Source organism: Ixodes scapularis, unplaced genomic scaffold (genome assembly GCF_016920785.2).
Source record: "Ixodes scapularis isolate PalLabHiFi unplaced genomic scaffold, ASM1692078v2 PGA_scaffold8__174_contigs__length_109621045, whole genome shotgun sequence".
NCBI classification, from domain to species: Eukaryota; Metazoa; Arthropoda; class Arachnida; order Ixodida; family Ixodidae; genus Ixodes; species Ixodes scapularis.
Window position 1 is genome coordinate 76738182 of NW_024609883.1, and position 17396 is coordinate 76755577.

Sequence of the window (17396 nt, forward strand, 5' to 3'; positions counted from 1 at the left end):
ATTTTCCTTTCATCGGTCTGGGTTTGTTTATGTGTGTTTTGGTAAACAAAAAAAAAAAAAAAAACTTTACAAAAAAAAAAAAAAAAAAAAAACCACTTTCCTGGGGATCGAACCGTTGACCACTTGGTCAGTAGCGCGATGTTCTACCCCTGCGCCAACTGAACAAGGAGGAACTCGCCCTCCTCTTTTCATCTGAACTGCCGTTCCTCCCTTCTCTGGGCAAATTGTCCGCAACAAGGAGGAACAGTCGCTTTTGCTACCTTTCTCCTCCCTTTTTTCTTAGAGTGTGGTCCAATGACAAGAGGGTACAGAGCGCGTGATCACCTACGCTAGTCGGACGTTGTTGGACGCGGAACGAAATTACTATACGATCGAGAGGGAATGTCTTGCCGTCGTCTGGTCCATCACAGAATTCAACCCGTACTTGTACGGGAGCCCTTCTCGAGTAATCACCAACCACCACTCGCTATGCTGGTTAGCGAACCTGAATGACCCTTCGAGACGCCTCGCTCGATAGAGCCTACGACTGCAAGAGTACGACTTGACCGTGGCCTACAAGTTGGGCCGAAAACACAGAGACGCCGACTGCTTGTTCATAACCCCTGTAGAGTCAGCTACCGGTTGCGCCAAAGACGACGACGACAACGATCTCTTGGCGCAGTGAGCGTTAAAGGGGCACTGACACCCCAAAGGTCGTATTTATTTTTATTGTCTAAAACGATGCAAGTTGCAGCCATAGACACGCAAAAAAAACCGCATCGCGAAAAAAAATTTTCCCGCGCGCACGCGCGCCTTTTTATTTTTGGCGTTTGATTTTCCCGCCCCTCGCCTCCTCGCTTCTTTTGATCGGTGACGTCAAAAATCAGGAAATTTAGAAGCCATTCTGATGTTAGCCTGAGACTGAGGCAGGAAAAGAGGAAGTTTCAAAGTAGAAGAAAAAGGAACAGTCGAGGATACGTCTCTAACACAGCTAAAGACAAGTTTATTCGGTCACCCTCTTATATACACTCCACAACCTTCACCACAGAACCTTCACGACCTCCAAAGCCAAAAGATAACAAAGAACTCATCTCTTTCCACCACAATAATCAAACGACCTCGACAATCCTACAAAGCCCCCTCACCAACACAACCTATCTCCTCTCTCCCGGAAGACGATCGACCTTCGCGTACAAAGTACACACTCCTCCTCTCCTCCCCGGCCCACAATCCCGAAACAACCCGGCAACAAAAGATACCAATCCACCTGATCCAAACCAAAGACACAAAGGAGGAAACCACTTATACCCTTTCACAATCAACAACCACTTAACAAAACTCTCAAATCCGCAAGAAGGTTTTTGCACTGCTGCTAAGCTGTAACGACACTTGACTAATGCAGTTGCCCATTGATTTCATTCTTATTGTTTCTTTTACAACCCTTTTGATGTCGTTTACTTCCCTGTGTATTATTCTTCTACTTTGAAACTTCCTCTTTTCCTGCCTCAGTCTCAGGCTAACATCAGAATGGTTAATTTCCACCAGCTCGCCTGCGCACTCACTACAATATCATAAATTTAGAAGGATTGTAGGCGGCATCTTTATAACATTTAATGACGGCAATCCTAAAACATGTTTTTTAACGCAATTGCGAACGCACTACGGCCCTTCTTTTTGAAATACCAAAAATCGGGAGTTCGTTGTGGTGCTGTTTCCTGGATTTGTATCCTCCAACCTACCTCGTTGCCTCCAACGGAAAACAGGCGACACCGCTCAAAACCGGTCCGCCGCAACGCCGGCGCTAGCCGGCACTCGCTCCTTTCCTCCTCGCTTTGGGTCGCCATGGCAACAGCAGGGAGTGGTGACAGGAAAGGGGACTCTCAGGTCTCCGCAATTTTTGACGTCAAGGCACCGGCGCCGATCGCGCGGGAACTTCGAATTCGGCATTTGGAAATTGTTTTTTTACTTCACGAATACTGAATTCCCAAATTTCAAATTTTGAGGGTAATGTCCCGGCATCGTTTTCGACCGTTTCGGATAATAAAAAAAAATATGATTTTGATGTGTCAGTGCCCCTTTAATAGGGAGTTTTCGTAGATCGTTTCCGCTGTCCCGCAACACTCTCCTCAACTCGCTACGATACCCGTAACTCTACAGTCAAGGCCATCGGCGCGCAGGCGCAGTAGCGGATTTTCCGTTGCGGAGGGCTTAGCGGAGGGGGAAACGCGGTCTACGAAAACTCCCTAATTGCAAGCAGCGCTCCAGCGGGGCAATCCTGAGCTTCGCGCACTGATCGACCACATGGAGGGAGGAGGGGATACGATTCCCCGAGCCTTCTCACGCGCTTACCCAAGATTCGCCGTCCGAAGAAGTATTATCTACAAAGATAACCTTGGGGCAGCAACTCGAAGTGGCTCCTAGTTTTCCTTTAGTCTTCCAGAAGAGATCTTCCAAGCCTGCCACGACGACCGGACGTCTGGTCACCTTGACCACAGAATGACTCTGGCAAGAATGCGAGAGCAGTATATTACCAGCCCAAAGACCCGAAGACTGCCCATTTCAACAGACGATAGTGCCACGAGTGCCAGCGATGGAAGAAACCGCCGACGAAGCCGGCAGGCCTCCTGCAGCTGATCGCTCCTCCGGCTGCACCGTTCCAGCAGATTGGAACGTACTTACTTGGACTTTTCCCGCCGTCGACGCAGTGAATCCGTTGAATAATCCTGCCGACTGATTGTCTTACCGGTGCGTTGAGACAAAAGCACTCCCGTTGGGAACCGCAGAAGTCGCCAAGTCCTTTGTCGAGTCCATCGTCTTCCGACAAGGCGCTGCCCAAGTCTTGATTACGGACTCAGGTTCATCTTTCATGGCGTACCTTACACAAGGGATAAGGCCTGTTTAAGGCCTGTTTACACATGTAGCGGAGCGCTACAAGGGGAGCGCTGACCTCGCGCTAAGCGCGTGCTGACGGGAGCGTTCACCAGCTTTGTATCGCACCGTCAATACTGTTGTTCATGGCAGACAATAAGTAGCGGCCGACACGTGAGAAGCGCTACATTAGCGCTTCGCTGCATGTTTGAACCGGCCTTTACTCATACAGCGCAGTGCTAAGTTAGCGCTACGTGAGCCCTCGAAGGAACGCTCATGTGGCGCTTCCTGGCGCGTGACTTAGTTCTAATATAGCACGCGATTAGCGCTTTTGTAGCGCTTTGTTAGCGCTTCAGTAGCGCCTTGTTAGCGCATCTTGTACTGCGGTTACTGCTGCCGATTAGCGCGTGCACTGCGTTTCCGGTTCCTGTCGTTGGATGCATCAGCAGCACTACGGCGGACATGTGGGACGCTGAAATAAAAACGCGACAAATGCTGTTACATACGCAATTAGTACATACGTGTGTAGACAGCTTAACGCCCAGAAAAGCCTTCTGGGTGCGCAAGATCTTTCGCCACCGAGATACCGACGGGTACCTGGCGAGCCTTGTTCCCAGGCTGAGGGACAAGAGTTCTTTCGAAGGTGATTATCTTTTTAGAGCGCAGCTCTTAGGGGCCCGTTTCCGGCTTGAGCGGCGTCGGCGTCGGCGTCGGCGTAACCGCGAGGTCACGTGACTCCCCGATGTCACGTGACCCCCCGAAGTCACGTGACCCCTCAGGTCACGTGACCCCTCAGGTCACGTGACCCCTCAGGTCACGTGACCCCTCAGGTCACGTGACCCCCCTCAGGTCACGTGACCCCCTGAAGTCACGTGACCCCCTGAAGTCACGTGACCCCCTAAGGCCACGTGACCTCCCTCAGGTCACGTGACCCCCCTCAGATCACGTGTCCCCCCTCAGATCACGTGTCCCCCCTCAGGTCACGTGTCCCCCCTCAGGTCACTTGACCCGCCTCAGATCACGTAACCCCCTGAGGCCACGTGACACCACTGAGGTCATGTGACCCCCACAGGTCAAGTGACCCCCTTAGGTCACGTGACCCCCTGAAGTCACGTGACCCCCTCAGGTCACGTGTCCCCCCTCAGGTCACTTGACTCGCCTCAGATCACGTAACCCCCTGAGGCCACGTGACCCCCTCAGGCCACGTGACCCCCTCAGGCCACGTGACCCCACTGACGTCACGAGAGCCCCCTTAGGTCACGTGACCTCAAGGAGTCACCTATCCCTCAGTACACTTCCATCTTCCTCCTCAAGAGCTGCGCTCTAACCGGCGTTACAGGGAATCGTAAACGGCTTCCATTTTCTCTACCTTTTCTAACTGCGTGTCTTTGAAACCAGGGTCACGCATGTCGAATAGAAATCGAGGATGTCGTACCCGATCAATCAGTCGCTCAAAGTCCATGACTATGAATCATCTGCCCGGCCGTTTGCCTGGAGAGCGTCTCTTTTACGTAGAGTCTCCGGCAATATAAAAGACCCACTGGGAGCCCGTGGCCGAGGCGGTAGCTGGCGGGGGTGCTGCGAGCGCTCCGGGCAATTCCATTCTGCTTCGAGGAAAGGACGCTCACTTGGGCTCAGCTAAAGCGAAACGCGCTTATCAGTTTGTGCTGAGCCCTGAGTCAGCGTCCTCCCCTCGAAGCAGAATGGAATTGCCCGGAGCGCTCGCAGCGCCCACGCCAGCCACCGTCTCGGCCACGCGCTCCCAGTGGGTCTTTCATATTGCCGGAGACTGTACTTCCTCTTCTTTCACCACCAAAGGAAAAACAACAACAACGGAATTCCCGTGCACGTGCTGTTCCGCAGCAGCAAGCATGGCACAAGGAGCGTGAGAGCACTAACAAAGCGCTTCTGTAGCGCTAACAGTGCGCTAACAAAGCGCTTCTGAAGCGCTAAAAGAGCGCTGCTGAAGTAGTAACCGAGCGCTCGATCACGCGCTAGGAAGCGCCACATGAGCGCTCCTTCGAGCGCTCACGTAGCGCTAACATAGGGCTCCACTGTATGTGTGAACCGGTCTATACTCCACCTGAGCCACACCGACCACCGCCGAACAACGGCATATCACCCGCAGATCAAAAGGCTGAAGGAAAGACTAAACAAAACAATCGCCGACATTACAGAGTTTTAGTAGATCGTATTTTCAGGCTACGCTATTCGTAGCGGGAGCTCGCGCTGCCACTTCGATGCATGCTCTGAAGCACGCGCTCGTAGCGGTAGCGGGTCTTTGAAAACGATCTACTAAAACTCCCTATTATCTCGATATACGTGGACGTGGAACACAAGACGTGGGATGAGGTGTTGCCCTACGTCACGCTTGCCCACAACACGACGGTTCAAGAAACCACTGAGATTACACCTTTTAAGCTGGCGGACGTCAGGAAGGTGACGACGATGCTTCACGTCATGCTGCAACACGAACCGGCGGACGACCCGACGGACGAGGGCATCGACGACGTCCAGATGGTCACCCAACGGGCAGAAGAGGTACGCCAGCTAGCCCGCCTTTGGATAAAGTACCAGCAACGTGTCGACGCTGACCGGTACAACCTTCGTCGCCGAGACGTGGAGTTCCAGCCCGGAGACAGGGTGTGGATGGGGACACTCATTCACCGCCGCGGCCTCAGTGAGAAGCTATGGAAACGCTACTTAGGACCCCAGAAGATGATTCACCGCCTTGGGGAATTGAACTACCAGGTTCTCCCCGAAGGAACCCGACCATCAGGACGCCGCCGGCCACGACCCAAAGTGGTCTACGTCGTTCGACTCACGTCGTTCTTCGCGTATTAGGACTTTTGTTTTTGTTTTCCTCTCCCTTTGCATCGGCGTTCCCAACGCAACCGCGAAGCGGATCCACTCGTTTTATCGTCAAATGCACGTGAAACTGCACTAAATCTTTAAGTAACCGCGTACGAAACCGCTGCGCCAATGCGCTTGAACCACCTGTTGAATGAGCCATAAAAGGGCGATAATGGCGCGAGTGGATCTGAGCAAGCAACGCTCGGCCGCAGAATTCTGCAAGGTTCGTGTTTATTCTCACTCGGGAAGTAACTTTTATCATTTCGTCCTACTTTTTTGTTTTCGAAAGTGCCTGTTCATTCTCACCCAAACGCTCGACGCTCGATTCTCGAACCTTCTGGGCCAAATGTTCGAGATGCTGGCGCACGCTAGGTAAGGAGCTGCGCGGGACTTTGTTGGGTCAGTCTCGGTCTCGCTTGCTGTTACGCCGCCAAAGCGCCGCCCAATTTTCAGCCGTCTTGACGCTCGTTTTTTATATTGTTTTCCACAAGTTCTCCCATTAAACCTTTTATTTTCAGTTCAATATTTATGGTTTCGTCGCCTTTATCCGTGACTACGCAGGTAAACGAAAAAGCACACACACACAACAAAAAAAAAAAAATTAAGGTTAAGCCGGATGGCCCTAACAGGAAAATGCGCAAAACCCAAAGACGACTTTGGGAGCTTTGAACAGATGAACTGGAGGGTAGAGCACTGCACGGGCCCGGGCCAGCCCGAAAGGCCGAGACCGGCTCGTCCCGCGGGACGGGCTGGGGCCGGGTAGCACGTATTTTCTCTGGCCCGAGCCGGGCTCGGGCTTCAACAAAAACGTTTTCGAGCCGCGCCGGCCTGGGCCAGTCCGGGCCGTGCCGAGGCAGTCAGTCTCTTGTCTTAAATCCTAAATTGTTGATAGAAACGTTTGCTCATGAATCTTTTAGGTTCATTGAAAACAAGAAAGGCGAACTCAAAAGTCACTACAGTGTCGTTAAAAATAATAACAAAAAGGAGTTTTGCAGTTAAAAAGCCTCCCAGCCGTTAAAGAAAACGTATGAACTCCACCAGCATAGTGGGAGAGAGCGTGCAAGAAAACGAGAGCACTCCGGTCGCAAGGCAAGAAATGATTGTCGTTTTTTTTTTTTTACTTTTTAAACTAAAAAAAAAAGAAAAAATTTGAACTCGACTTTTTACTTTCTTCGGGGGCCTTACCATGCCACCAAAGATAAGCTAACGTACCCTAGGTGATTTTTTGTTCATGCAGCTTTTTGAAGATGCTCTAGCGAGATTGTGATTCTCTTTACTTCTAGAATCTTTCCGGGCTCGAAATGACTAGTAGAATCGACCTATGTCCTGCCGTGTTAACAACCGTCCAATCATAAATAGACGCCCGAGCCCGATATAATTTTATCGGTCCCGGGCCGGGCCCGGGCCGTGTTTCCACCGGGCCGGGTTGGACTGGGCCTAGAAATTAAAAATTCTGTCGGGCTCGGGCCGGGCCTGGGCCGTGTCTCTACCGGGCCGGGTCGGGCCGTGCTTAGAAATTCCGGGCCGTGCAGTGCTCTACTGGAGGGCACAGAAGAGTAAGGGCAGCCCTACGAGAGAAAACGGAGGACAGTGGGGACACAACCACTGGAACAAGATAAAAATTAGCGGACGTTAAAATTCTCGTTGACAACATTAAAACCCGAAAACGAAGAATTTCACTTATGCGCCTTTGACAAAAAACAATAGCATGAACGAGCCTTATGTCGCTGTCCTCCATGGAGTCAAATTCACACTGTGGTCTACAGCGGATTCCTGTTTACCACATGGCCGTATAACTGCAGTTCCCGTCAGGGCCATCAAATGGCTTCATTGTTATACGTCCTTTCATTATGTCGGGATGTTGCGTGATTACTCGCCCGCGCACATGCTTCACCGGAGCGTAAAAACACATTAATAACGACCGCTGTTTCCCCGGTGTTAGGAAGGGTTGCCAGACATTGGCGGCGGGCTAGCGTTGTCCCATATCCCTTGCCGGTTGCTCTGCGGTTGTGCTCTGCCCTTACCTGAAATCTTGAAACAAAGCATTCGTTATCCCGGAGACCCAAAGCATGTCGATAAGCAAGTTTCGCATGGCCCTGCTTCAGACTGCGGTGAGTCACAACAAAAAAGAAAACCTCGATAGAGCAAGCAGGCTAATCAAGAAGGCGGCTTCTGCGGGAGCCAAGGTACTCTGCCTCCCAGAATGTTTCACCTTCCCGTACGAACCGAAGTACTTTCCACGGTACGCCGAGAAAATTCCCGGCGAAACCAGCGAGATGTTATCCTGCAGCGCTAAGGAAAACCAGGTCTACCTCGTTGGCGGATCCATGTCGGAGAGTGAAGCTGAAAAACTCTACAACACCTGCCTGGTCTACGGACCAGACGGTTCGATGCTGGCCAAGCACCGCAAGGTTCACCTCTTCAACGTCAACATTCCTGGCAAAATTATCTTTAATGAGTCGGAGTTCTTAGCAGCTGGACACAAAGTGACCACATTTGACACTCCGTTCTGTAAAGTGGGTGTCGGGATCTGCTACGACATGGCGTTCTCACCCTTTGTGCTAATGTATACGCAGCTTGGTTGCAAGTTGCTGGTGTTTCCAGGAGCATTCAACATGGTAACTGGTCCGCTTTACTGGGAAATACTTTCCAGGTGTAGGGCGGCGGAAAGCCAGGTGTACTTAGCCTCGGTGTCGCCGGCGAGAGATGAAGCAGCATCTTACGTCAATTGGGGACACAGCATGTTGGTCAATCCGTCCGGCAAGGTGATAGGGTCGGCGGCCTCTGGCGAGGAGCTCGTGCTTGCTGACGTGGACTTAGATTATCTGGATTTGATGAGGTATCAGTTGCCCATGAGCAAACATGGGAGGAATGATTTGTACAAAATAGTGACCTCCACAAATGGGGAAACTAACGCGACGGCTTCCTAAGCACTGATTTTGTTACGCTCTCTTGGTTGTAAGTTTTGGCGCTAGCTCTTCCGAGATAAATGTAATAACGTTAGCATTTATGTTTCACCTTTTATGTGCGAATATATTTTTTGTGGTTATTTCTTTCTCATGTAAGCTTGTCTTGAGTTCACGGCAAGCATCGCGTCAACCAGGAATGTATTTCTTAGTATTTTTATACCTTTTTTTAATAAAGTCTAAAAAAGACTTCGTACCTTGCATACTTTAATAAAGCCTTGATGTACCACTACGCAATTTTCTTTCAGGGATTGCCTGCTGGTATTATCGGCGTTTTATCTTTTATTTCAATCTTCCAGCTGTGATAAAGTGTCCGAAGATGAAATCAAACCACTCTTCATAGCATACACTTTCTTCTTACCGTAGATCCTGTGATATTAGTGCTGTGTTCAGGTATGGGACAACTGAACAGACGTTATCATGCAAAGACTTCTATTGGGCAAATGGCGTTGATTGAGCAAATGCAATCTGCCGGATCGCGGAAAATGAATACAGGAAAGAAGACGAGGTAGAAGATGGTAGCCCAACGAATCCTGGAAATTAAGGCTTATGACTACATAATGATATATTGGACGCAACAGCTCGTTTAGAGCCCCTCAATAAGCTGAACTTAAAGGCTTCGCACTCCATTTTCCGATTTTCCTGTGGGTACTGCATTCTAGTGCTGCTGAGAGGGTTTAATAGCCGATCATTGTGATTCAATAATGCAACTTCTCGAGCTGTGGACAGAGCGTCAGGAAGCTCAGGTGATAGCGTCTTGCTTTGTCGCGTACCTTTCTGGAGGACCGAAAACAATGCCGCTGAGAGAAGAGGGTGATTGGCCTTCCTATTCTAGCTCAAATTAGGGTTCAAAAACGATAGGAATCAAGAGTAGAGCTTGGGAATAGTCGCATGCTTTGGACGAAGTGCTTGCTGAGTGACTTACAGCGAACGATGTCATCTCCCCAACTGGATCGACGTGTCGACGACGCATGGTTCAAGACCTGGTGTTAGACTTCGTGGAGTGAGTTTGTTTGGGTGCCCAGTCCAGGTAAAACTCTTCTAGGTGTCTATAGCCTCTATTCTATTGTTTCGATTGTAACTTCCTTTATAGCCAGATTACATTAGCAGTTTCAACTCCAGTTTGGCTAATGGCAGTTTGCGATTCCCATCTGACTAAACTATATTGGGATGGTTCAACTTAGCCAGCTGTCAGGAGAATGTTTTATCTATAAATAAAGTCAAACCGAAACCAGGACTGGTGGTGCGTGATATACAAATATATAACAGTATATTGATCACTATTGCACTTTCTCTAAGGTTTCATTACGGGGTATAAAGGATATAATTTCTTTTAATTAAGCATGCGCATAACTATTCCTTTAACAACTTCAAGATATTTCCAGCTCTGATCGATAAAAAATTTTTCTGTCAAGTCTTTGTAGACGCCTTCCTTAATATTAATAACAAAGATTGCTTCGCTAACGTTGCTTTTCAGCACCAATGCCGAAGATGCCGCTATCATGAAGGTCAGCGAACAACAGCTACTTATATTTCAACTCAGCTTCCTGAGATTTCTTAAGGTTTCTCGGGGTTCGCTGTGGGGTTTTAACCCGCTTCTGCCCGTTTTGATGTTGATAAGAGCTGTACCGGCGTGCGGTGATGTGTAATTAATGCGTTATGCCCGTAAAAAAAAAAAAAAAAAAGAAAACACAACAAAAACAGGCTAGCAGTCGTGCTACACTTTTAAGGTCTGTTCACACGAGGCATCTTTTTGGCGCGCAACAGTTTCGCGACACTCAAGTTTCGCGAAATGTGCTCGTTCACACGTACCCCTTCACGTGCAACAACGATGACGTTCAGACTCGCGAAAATAGTTTCGGTGTTGACCATAAAGTGGCGCTTCAGTTGAAAGCCAACATCATCATCATCACCATTAGCCATTCAGCGTCGTGTCATTTACTTTCATTTACTTAATTTACTCTTAAATTGTCATTTACTAGTTGAATTGTCATTTACTGCCATTTACTATATTTACTGTTGAATATGTATAATTTGGATGGAGGTTGACAAAGAAGAAGACTGTTGTGGAAGTAAAGGAGAGCTGTACGCTGTGCTGGTTTTGAGACGGTACTGTGTACGTCCCTTTTTGTTTCCTGGTCTCAAGGTTTTATTTCTTAATTATGACTAAAAATAGACGCGAATTGTCATCATCACGAATTACGTCTTCGTCCATCGCTGGATTTTTTTTCCGATATGCTACTCACTTTTCCTTCAGTGGTGCTTGACGTGCTCGCGGAAGCGCCGGCAGTATCCATCGTTCGTGGTTTCGGTTTTTTTCAGATTTGGCTCGGCCACAACACCGGCAGTGAAGTGGTCTTCTCAAACAGCTCGCTCCCCCCTCAAAGGCCACGTGAGAGCGTTTCTGAGCGGCCATTGGCGGCGCCCTCAGAGTGATTGACAGGATTCGGCAAAGTTTCAGCAAAAGATCGCTCCAGAAGCGAGGTGTGCGCGCAACCTTTTTTAGATGCGCGCGTCCTTTTCGGACTCGTTCAGACGGCGCAACCATTTCGCGAAACTACGTTTCGCGACACTAGATGCGCGAGAAAAATGCATCGTGTGAACGGGCCTTAAGTTTCTGATATACAGTGGAGCCGGACGCCTGTCCAAGTTGACTAATTGCAAGCTCGCGAAACAAACAAAATCATGAATAACACTTTTAGTAGGTATGCGATTTGAGGGGATGGTCAATGTTACAGCGCACTCGAAAACTGTCGCTCAAGTTTCCAAACACACAATACACTCACAGAGCACTCACTAACAACTCTGTATTGCGTAATAAACTTCTTTTTCTATTTCTATTTAAGACGATTTTCAAATAGAAGAAGAGGAAAACACTAAAAATGAAAAAGCCTGGAAAACCATCCGGCTAAAAAATCAATATATACATATTTTTTTTTACAATCTTATACACGGCGTTCTAACAGATTTGCCCTCCGTCGTTCTCGGCTTCTAAAAGTTCCCTTCTTAGCTGGTTTACCAATTTTTTGTAACACGGTGCTGTTGTTCCAACACGCCGGACACTAGCATTCCCGACAGTGAATTCCTAAGTGGCCATAGTTGGCGTCGACTATGTTGTTGCTAAGTTCAAGAAGGCGTCCATTAAAACACCACCCGGTTTTTACTACGGTGTCTTCCACAAAAAATGGGGAGTGAATAAAAAAAAAAAAACCTCAACGGATGGCAAAAACAGCAGCAGGTTGCTCGATCTTAAGGTACGGTCACGTTTTTGCACAGCCTGGAAAGTTTGTTTCGGAGCAGAAAACACGACATCATCATTCACTCTGTTCGTAGTTATCTTAAGAAAATAACAGAGCGAGGGTTTTCTTATGGTCTTAAGAAAACAGCGAAGACAGTGAATGTTGATGTAATCTTTTTACCTCCGAAAAAAAAAAAAAAAAACTTTCCAGCTTGTGCAAGATCGTGACACCTTTAAACCGAGCAACCTTCTGCTCCAAGGAGCATGGTACCAACTTTGTGCCTTGCGTTGAAGGGTTGTCTATCTATTTCTCCTTTTTTGTCGAAGGCAAAAAGTGGGACAAACTGGGCGGTGTCTTAATAACCGCCTTCGTCAACATAACAACCACATCGGCAAATCCAATTCTGACCACTTGGGAATTCACTGTCGGGACTGTGGGTTTTCGGTGCATTCCAACAACAGCGCCGCGTTAAGCAAAAGTGTCAACCAACTAAAAAGGGACCAGATAGAAGCCGAGGAAATAAGAAGACTGGTGAACAAACGTGTTAACACGCCGTCTATATTATTGTCACAAAAAGAGGTTGATTACATTTAGCCGCAAGCTTGTCCAGGCGATAAAATGGAACTTTCCCTTTTTTATTTTTCGTCTTTTGTTTTGTTTGAAGATCGCCTTAAATAGAACTAGAAACAGAATTTTATAACAAGATACAGTTGTTGAAAACATTGGGGTGTGTGCATGTCTATACAACCTAGAACCAAGTGTGCTTCAATGGGCGACTTGTCTCCCAGCTGTAGGTGAGCAATTTAGCCAGTGCAGTACAACCGCTATCCTGGGGTCTTTAACGTGCATCACCCAGTAGAGATACACGATCGCACACCGGTATACGATGCTCATCCAGATCGAAACGGGCAGGTCTGGGGATTGAAGCCCTGATCCCTGGGTTCTGCAGCGTGAGCTTTCGAAATACGGTTGTTAGAGAGCGCGCTGCGTTAATGTTTTGTTTTTCTATATGTATGGACACTTGAGCGACAGTTCTTGGAGTGCGCTTTGTCGTCAACCATTATGAACAACCAACTTGCCCAATCTCAAGTTCTAGCAGCTTTGATTTGAGAGGAGCTCAACTGCAATCAACTGCGGCTCAAAGATTGACAGTTACTTCCGCGTGCAATTTCGGTGTGTCTTTATTGAGATCACTCAAATGGCAGTTGAGAGAGCTCGCGTAACTGTGTATTACCTTATTTCTTTACTTCGTTCCCCTCAGTTTTGTGTTGCGTATTTCTCCCCATAAATGTATCACACGAAGCGAGCGTAGCGCGCCTATACGAACAGAAATTGAGGGCGAGGAGGAGATTAGAACACGCGGAGACGTCAACGCGCGCTTGAACAGTTAATGAAGACGTGGGCCGCTAGCTTCGCGTCGATTCACCAATCACTCCAACCAGATCGTGGTGCTCTGACGACCCCGTACGCTCATACCTCTTCTTTTGCCTCACTTTTTATGCGTATGCCAAGAATATTATATATATTTTTTACAAGACGTCCTTCCTTTAGAATCAAGTGTTTTTTTCTTGGTGTACCGCCGAACTGACGCCATTGCCCGGCTGTAATTCGTTCATTATACAATCGGTTCACCCTTAAGTTAAAACTGCAGCCAAAGCTACAAGCGCGAGCTAGCCCGCGCTCTTAGCTTGGAGAAATGCATTTCTAGCGAGTGCTTGTTCTGGGGAAGAATTCTTCAAAGCAGCGACCTCGAGCTCTCGTGTTTTGGGCATCGGCTGCGGTCTCGGCTTAAGGGTGTACGGAGTATAGGGAGCATTCACTGGCGGCCATAGCTGTGTGCGCGAATGCTGAGCGCGTGCTCATGGCAAGCTTCCACAGTTCTTTTGCAACGTGCTTTCCGCACCATCGAAAGTGCCGTTCTTAACAGCCTATTGATGTGAGCTCGTTCTGAGCATGCGCTCTAAACAGCACCCACAAATATGGCGTCCAGTGACCAACTCTGCACGTACGAGCACACTCATAAGGATCGCGTTACATATCACTTGTTTTGTTCATCCACAGGGCATTTTTTATTGCTCTGTATTTGTCTGGTCATTATAAACCCCCCAGAAAGACAAATATGGCTGTAGTAAATTTGTCAGAAACGTAAGTTTAGAATGTTTCGAGAAGATTTATCTCCACTTTACACTGTCGCTGCACGCTGTCTCTCTAATTATTCTGCACGCAACTCTTTTTTTATCCGCGTTTAGGCACATATTGCGAGGCATGTTTACGACAAACGAAGGTATAGTCAGTCTTGTTCTCATTTTTTTTTTCTCGTTGTAAAACTAGCCGTGTGTAATGTTCTTATGCATTTTACCACCATAAGCAGTAAAGTTTGGAGTTGAACACTATAGTCGTATCAAGTAAAATTTAAAAAAAGAGGAAAATTGGCTAAAGCCTTCGTGCACTGTTGGCTCCACTCCAGTGTTGCGCGGGATACTTATTTGCGGGTTTGTCCAACACCACCTAGAATAGTCAGGGCCAGCGAACATCCTCCTCTCCCTCCATAGAATGGAATGGCAGCTGCATGGCACCAACTCAGCAATTGGATCCAAGCCCGATGTCGTGCGTCCTTCGTGGCGTTGATAGGACACGAGGCCGAGCCGAACACTGACGTAACACTCGTATCCAATCGGTGTCTTCGCTCGATGACGTCACGATTTCTGTGCACAGGCTTTGTATATTTTAGGTGGTGTTGGGGTCTGAAGCGTTGGTGCACGATGTCTGCGAGAGTCAAGTATTTAACCCTCTTAACAAGGCAGACCCAGACAAAGGGATAGCGTTCCGCCTCACGGGAACTGTTCACCCTCAAACCCACAGGAGCCATTTCTTTTGCTACTTTTATTCCTACATTCATTAAAAGCGTCATATCCCCTGCTACCAACAATATCTTTTTTTCTTTTTTGCGTATACCTAACCGGAATATTGGCAGATTCTCGCCCGTTTCGATGTGACTGTTTGTACTGAGTAATTGCAGTTATTTTACACAGGGTGTGCGGAGGTAAACAAATGCAAATAATTCCCGGATTTCTGGGGGGATTGTGCTTCTTCCGGTTGGCTATTGTTTTTGCTTATTTGTGCGAAGCCTCAGCAATTAGCGCATACCTTAAACGTTTCACCACCAATGACTAACTCCGTACCTCCCAAAATTTGAATAGGAGATCAGCATCCCTTTCTGTTCCGTTGGGTGATAACAAAGAACACATGTTCCTCAAATAAATGACAAATCTACCGAAGGTATCCTGGGTGCATCTTCAGGATAGCTAATCGACTCGCCTGGTTCATCTACCTGAGTACGACTTCAAACGTACAAATCCCTACACGTTTTCAACTACTCGTGAACGGCAAGGCATCGACGACGGGCACCTACCTCCATCAGGTTACGCGGCGAGTTTCCCCGAAGGGGCCGCCAAGTCGCGTCTTCAATTTAGGAAACAATCTTCGGAAAGTTTTTATAACGCTTCCTTTAACGTGACGCGACTCTCAGTAATGCACAATTTTCTAGCGTTTTTACTTGCTTGCTTTGTTATTCAAGGTTTCTCTCCCAAAGCACCGTGCACTTTGCATTTGTACGTGCTGAAAGGGCCAATTGTGGTGTGTCGGTCGAGGCGCCCGGGCTCTGGCGCTGCGTTCTCGCATTTGTCGCGTTCCACCATCTGTCGGATGCACATCGAATATAGCCTAGAACTGTCTGCCACTGTCGTCGTCCTGCGATCACCCAGGCTTGGCGATGTCGGTGGCGTACCCTTTGCCTCGAGATAATCCGAATAACTTCACTTGTGACGTCTTCGTTCGTGCCGGTACGCACCGACATCACGACGTTGGGACATTTCTAGAGCGCTGCAACTTGCTAGTGAACCAAGAGTCGCCGCGTACCCACCCAAACACAAAAGGCAGACGTAGGAGGACCGGAAGTAGTTCTCTCCCCCTGCCACGGCTGCCGGAAATGGCGCGCAAACCCTGTATATAAGTACGCCATGCTTCTTTTATTTTTACGATAAGAAAACCACGGCTTTATTTTACCACAAACACCCGTATTTTTTTTATGTGCTACTATTATTGTCGCTGAGAAACCAATGGTGTGGATTATTGTGTTCACCTTTCCAGTGGCTTCTTCATTCGTTCTTCGCCATTTTTATGGGATAATACCGCATCCTGAATGGTTTCTGAGTGATAATGAGATGCTTGGTATCCACAACCCTCTGCGCTTCTTAGGCCGTTACTGATCCTCTTTTGCTGTTTATTTAACCTAATGAAACTTCCTGGATTTATTTATGAGCGCTAAGGACCACCGTGCAGTAAACCGCATACCACACAATTTCGCAGCTCCACACCTTTGTTGCCTTTTTGCCGACCAGCTGCGTTTATACCGTTGTCCTGTGTCTGATAATGATCTTTCTTCTCGTTATAGCTCTATTTATTTGATCGACGTGGCCGCAAGATTAAGTAACGCCTTTAAAAGGCACCGAAGTCTTGGGTTTTATAAAAAATTATACTTACAAACCTTGATGCGCAGTTTACTTTCCCGGCAATTTCACCTGATAGGGTATACCGGTGAGAAAAGGGGTTCTATTTTGAGGTCAACGTTACAGCGGCGGAAATATACAAGCCATTACGTAAGCTTCTAATTGGCTAGAAGGAGCTCAGAAAGCGAAACGCCACTGCGTACCCTTTGACCGCGTTTTTGGGCTTCGTCTTCTACCGCACAGAAAAGATGCAATGGAAAATGGGGAGAGGGAGATGACCGTCGCAAATTCATAGTTTACTTCGTTTTACCGTAAGTAAACAGAGCGCGAAAGCTACGGCCTCTTCGAGCCAATAAAAGCGACAGACGCGAAGCACGTTAGAGCCATTACCAAAGGTGAAGGGTGGCGAGAGCGTAACACAAGCAGTCGAAGAAAATGGGAAGAAGGAACTCGCGCTCCTCGGACCCTTTTTTATGTGCCCCGGACTTCGCGTTTTTCGCGCCAGAAGATTAGGCAACCGTTCAAGATTCCTACAAAAGTGGCTTTGCTGTCTCACCCGTGGAAGGTCTTGACAGCAGTGCGCGCAATCAGTGAGAGAGTATAGTCAGGTGTCATATAATATTTTAATTTATTTGCACCTATATGGCGCAGCTATATCGCGCTCGTAAGTTTCCACGACCGCTCGCCCCATGGCGCTGCATGTCCATCAGCGCACCGTTAACACGGAGCGTCCAAGGTCAGCGTGCCCAGGAGAGCACGCGCGCTGACCGGCGACGAAAATGACGCAGCAGACGAAAAAGGGAGCGGACGAGCGGCTTGCATGCTTTCGCATTCACAACTCATAAATTGGACTCGCGTAACATACGATACTACTTTATTCTAGCATGCTCATGAGGCACGGCTGAAAAGCGCCCGGCAGAGCATCCTCTTCGAGAGTTCGGATGATACTTCTTTTGGTTTACTTGTCTAGGCATGGTGGTGGA

At 48.2% G+C, this 17396-nt stretch overlaps 1 protein-coding gene across 1 annotated transcript; it reads left to right on the forward strand.

The window, feature by feature from the left end:
• The first annotated feature begins 7769 nt into the window (after nt 1-7769).
• Nucleotides 7770-8630, forward strand: LOC120843843 (omega-amidase NIT2-like). Its single transcript, XM_040215291.1, has one exon. It carries the CDS (start codon nt 7770-7772, stop codon nt 8628-8630), a length of 861 nt encoding a protein of 286 aa, XP_040071225.1.
• The last annotated feature ends 8766 nt before the right edge of the window (nt 8631-17396 follow it).

Coding starts and splice junctions, on each gene's coding strand:
- LOC120843843 (XM_040215291.1), top strand. CDS start 7,770: ATGTCGATAAGCAAGTTTCGCATGGCCCTGCTTCAGACTGCGGTGAGT.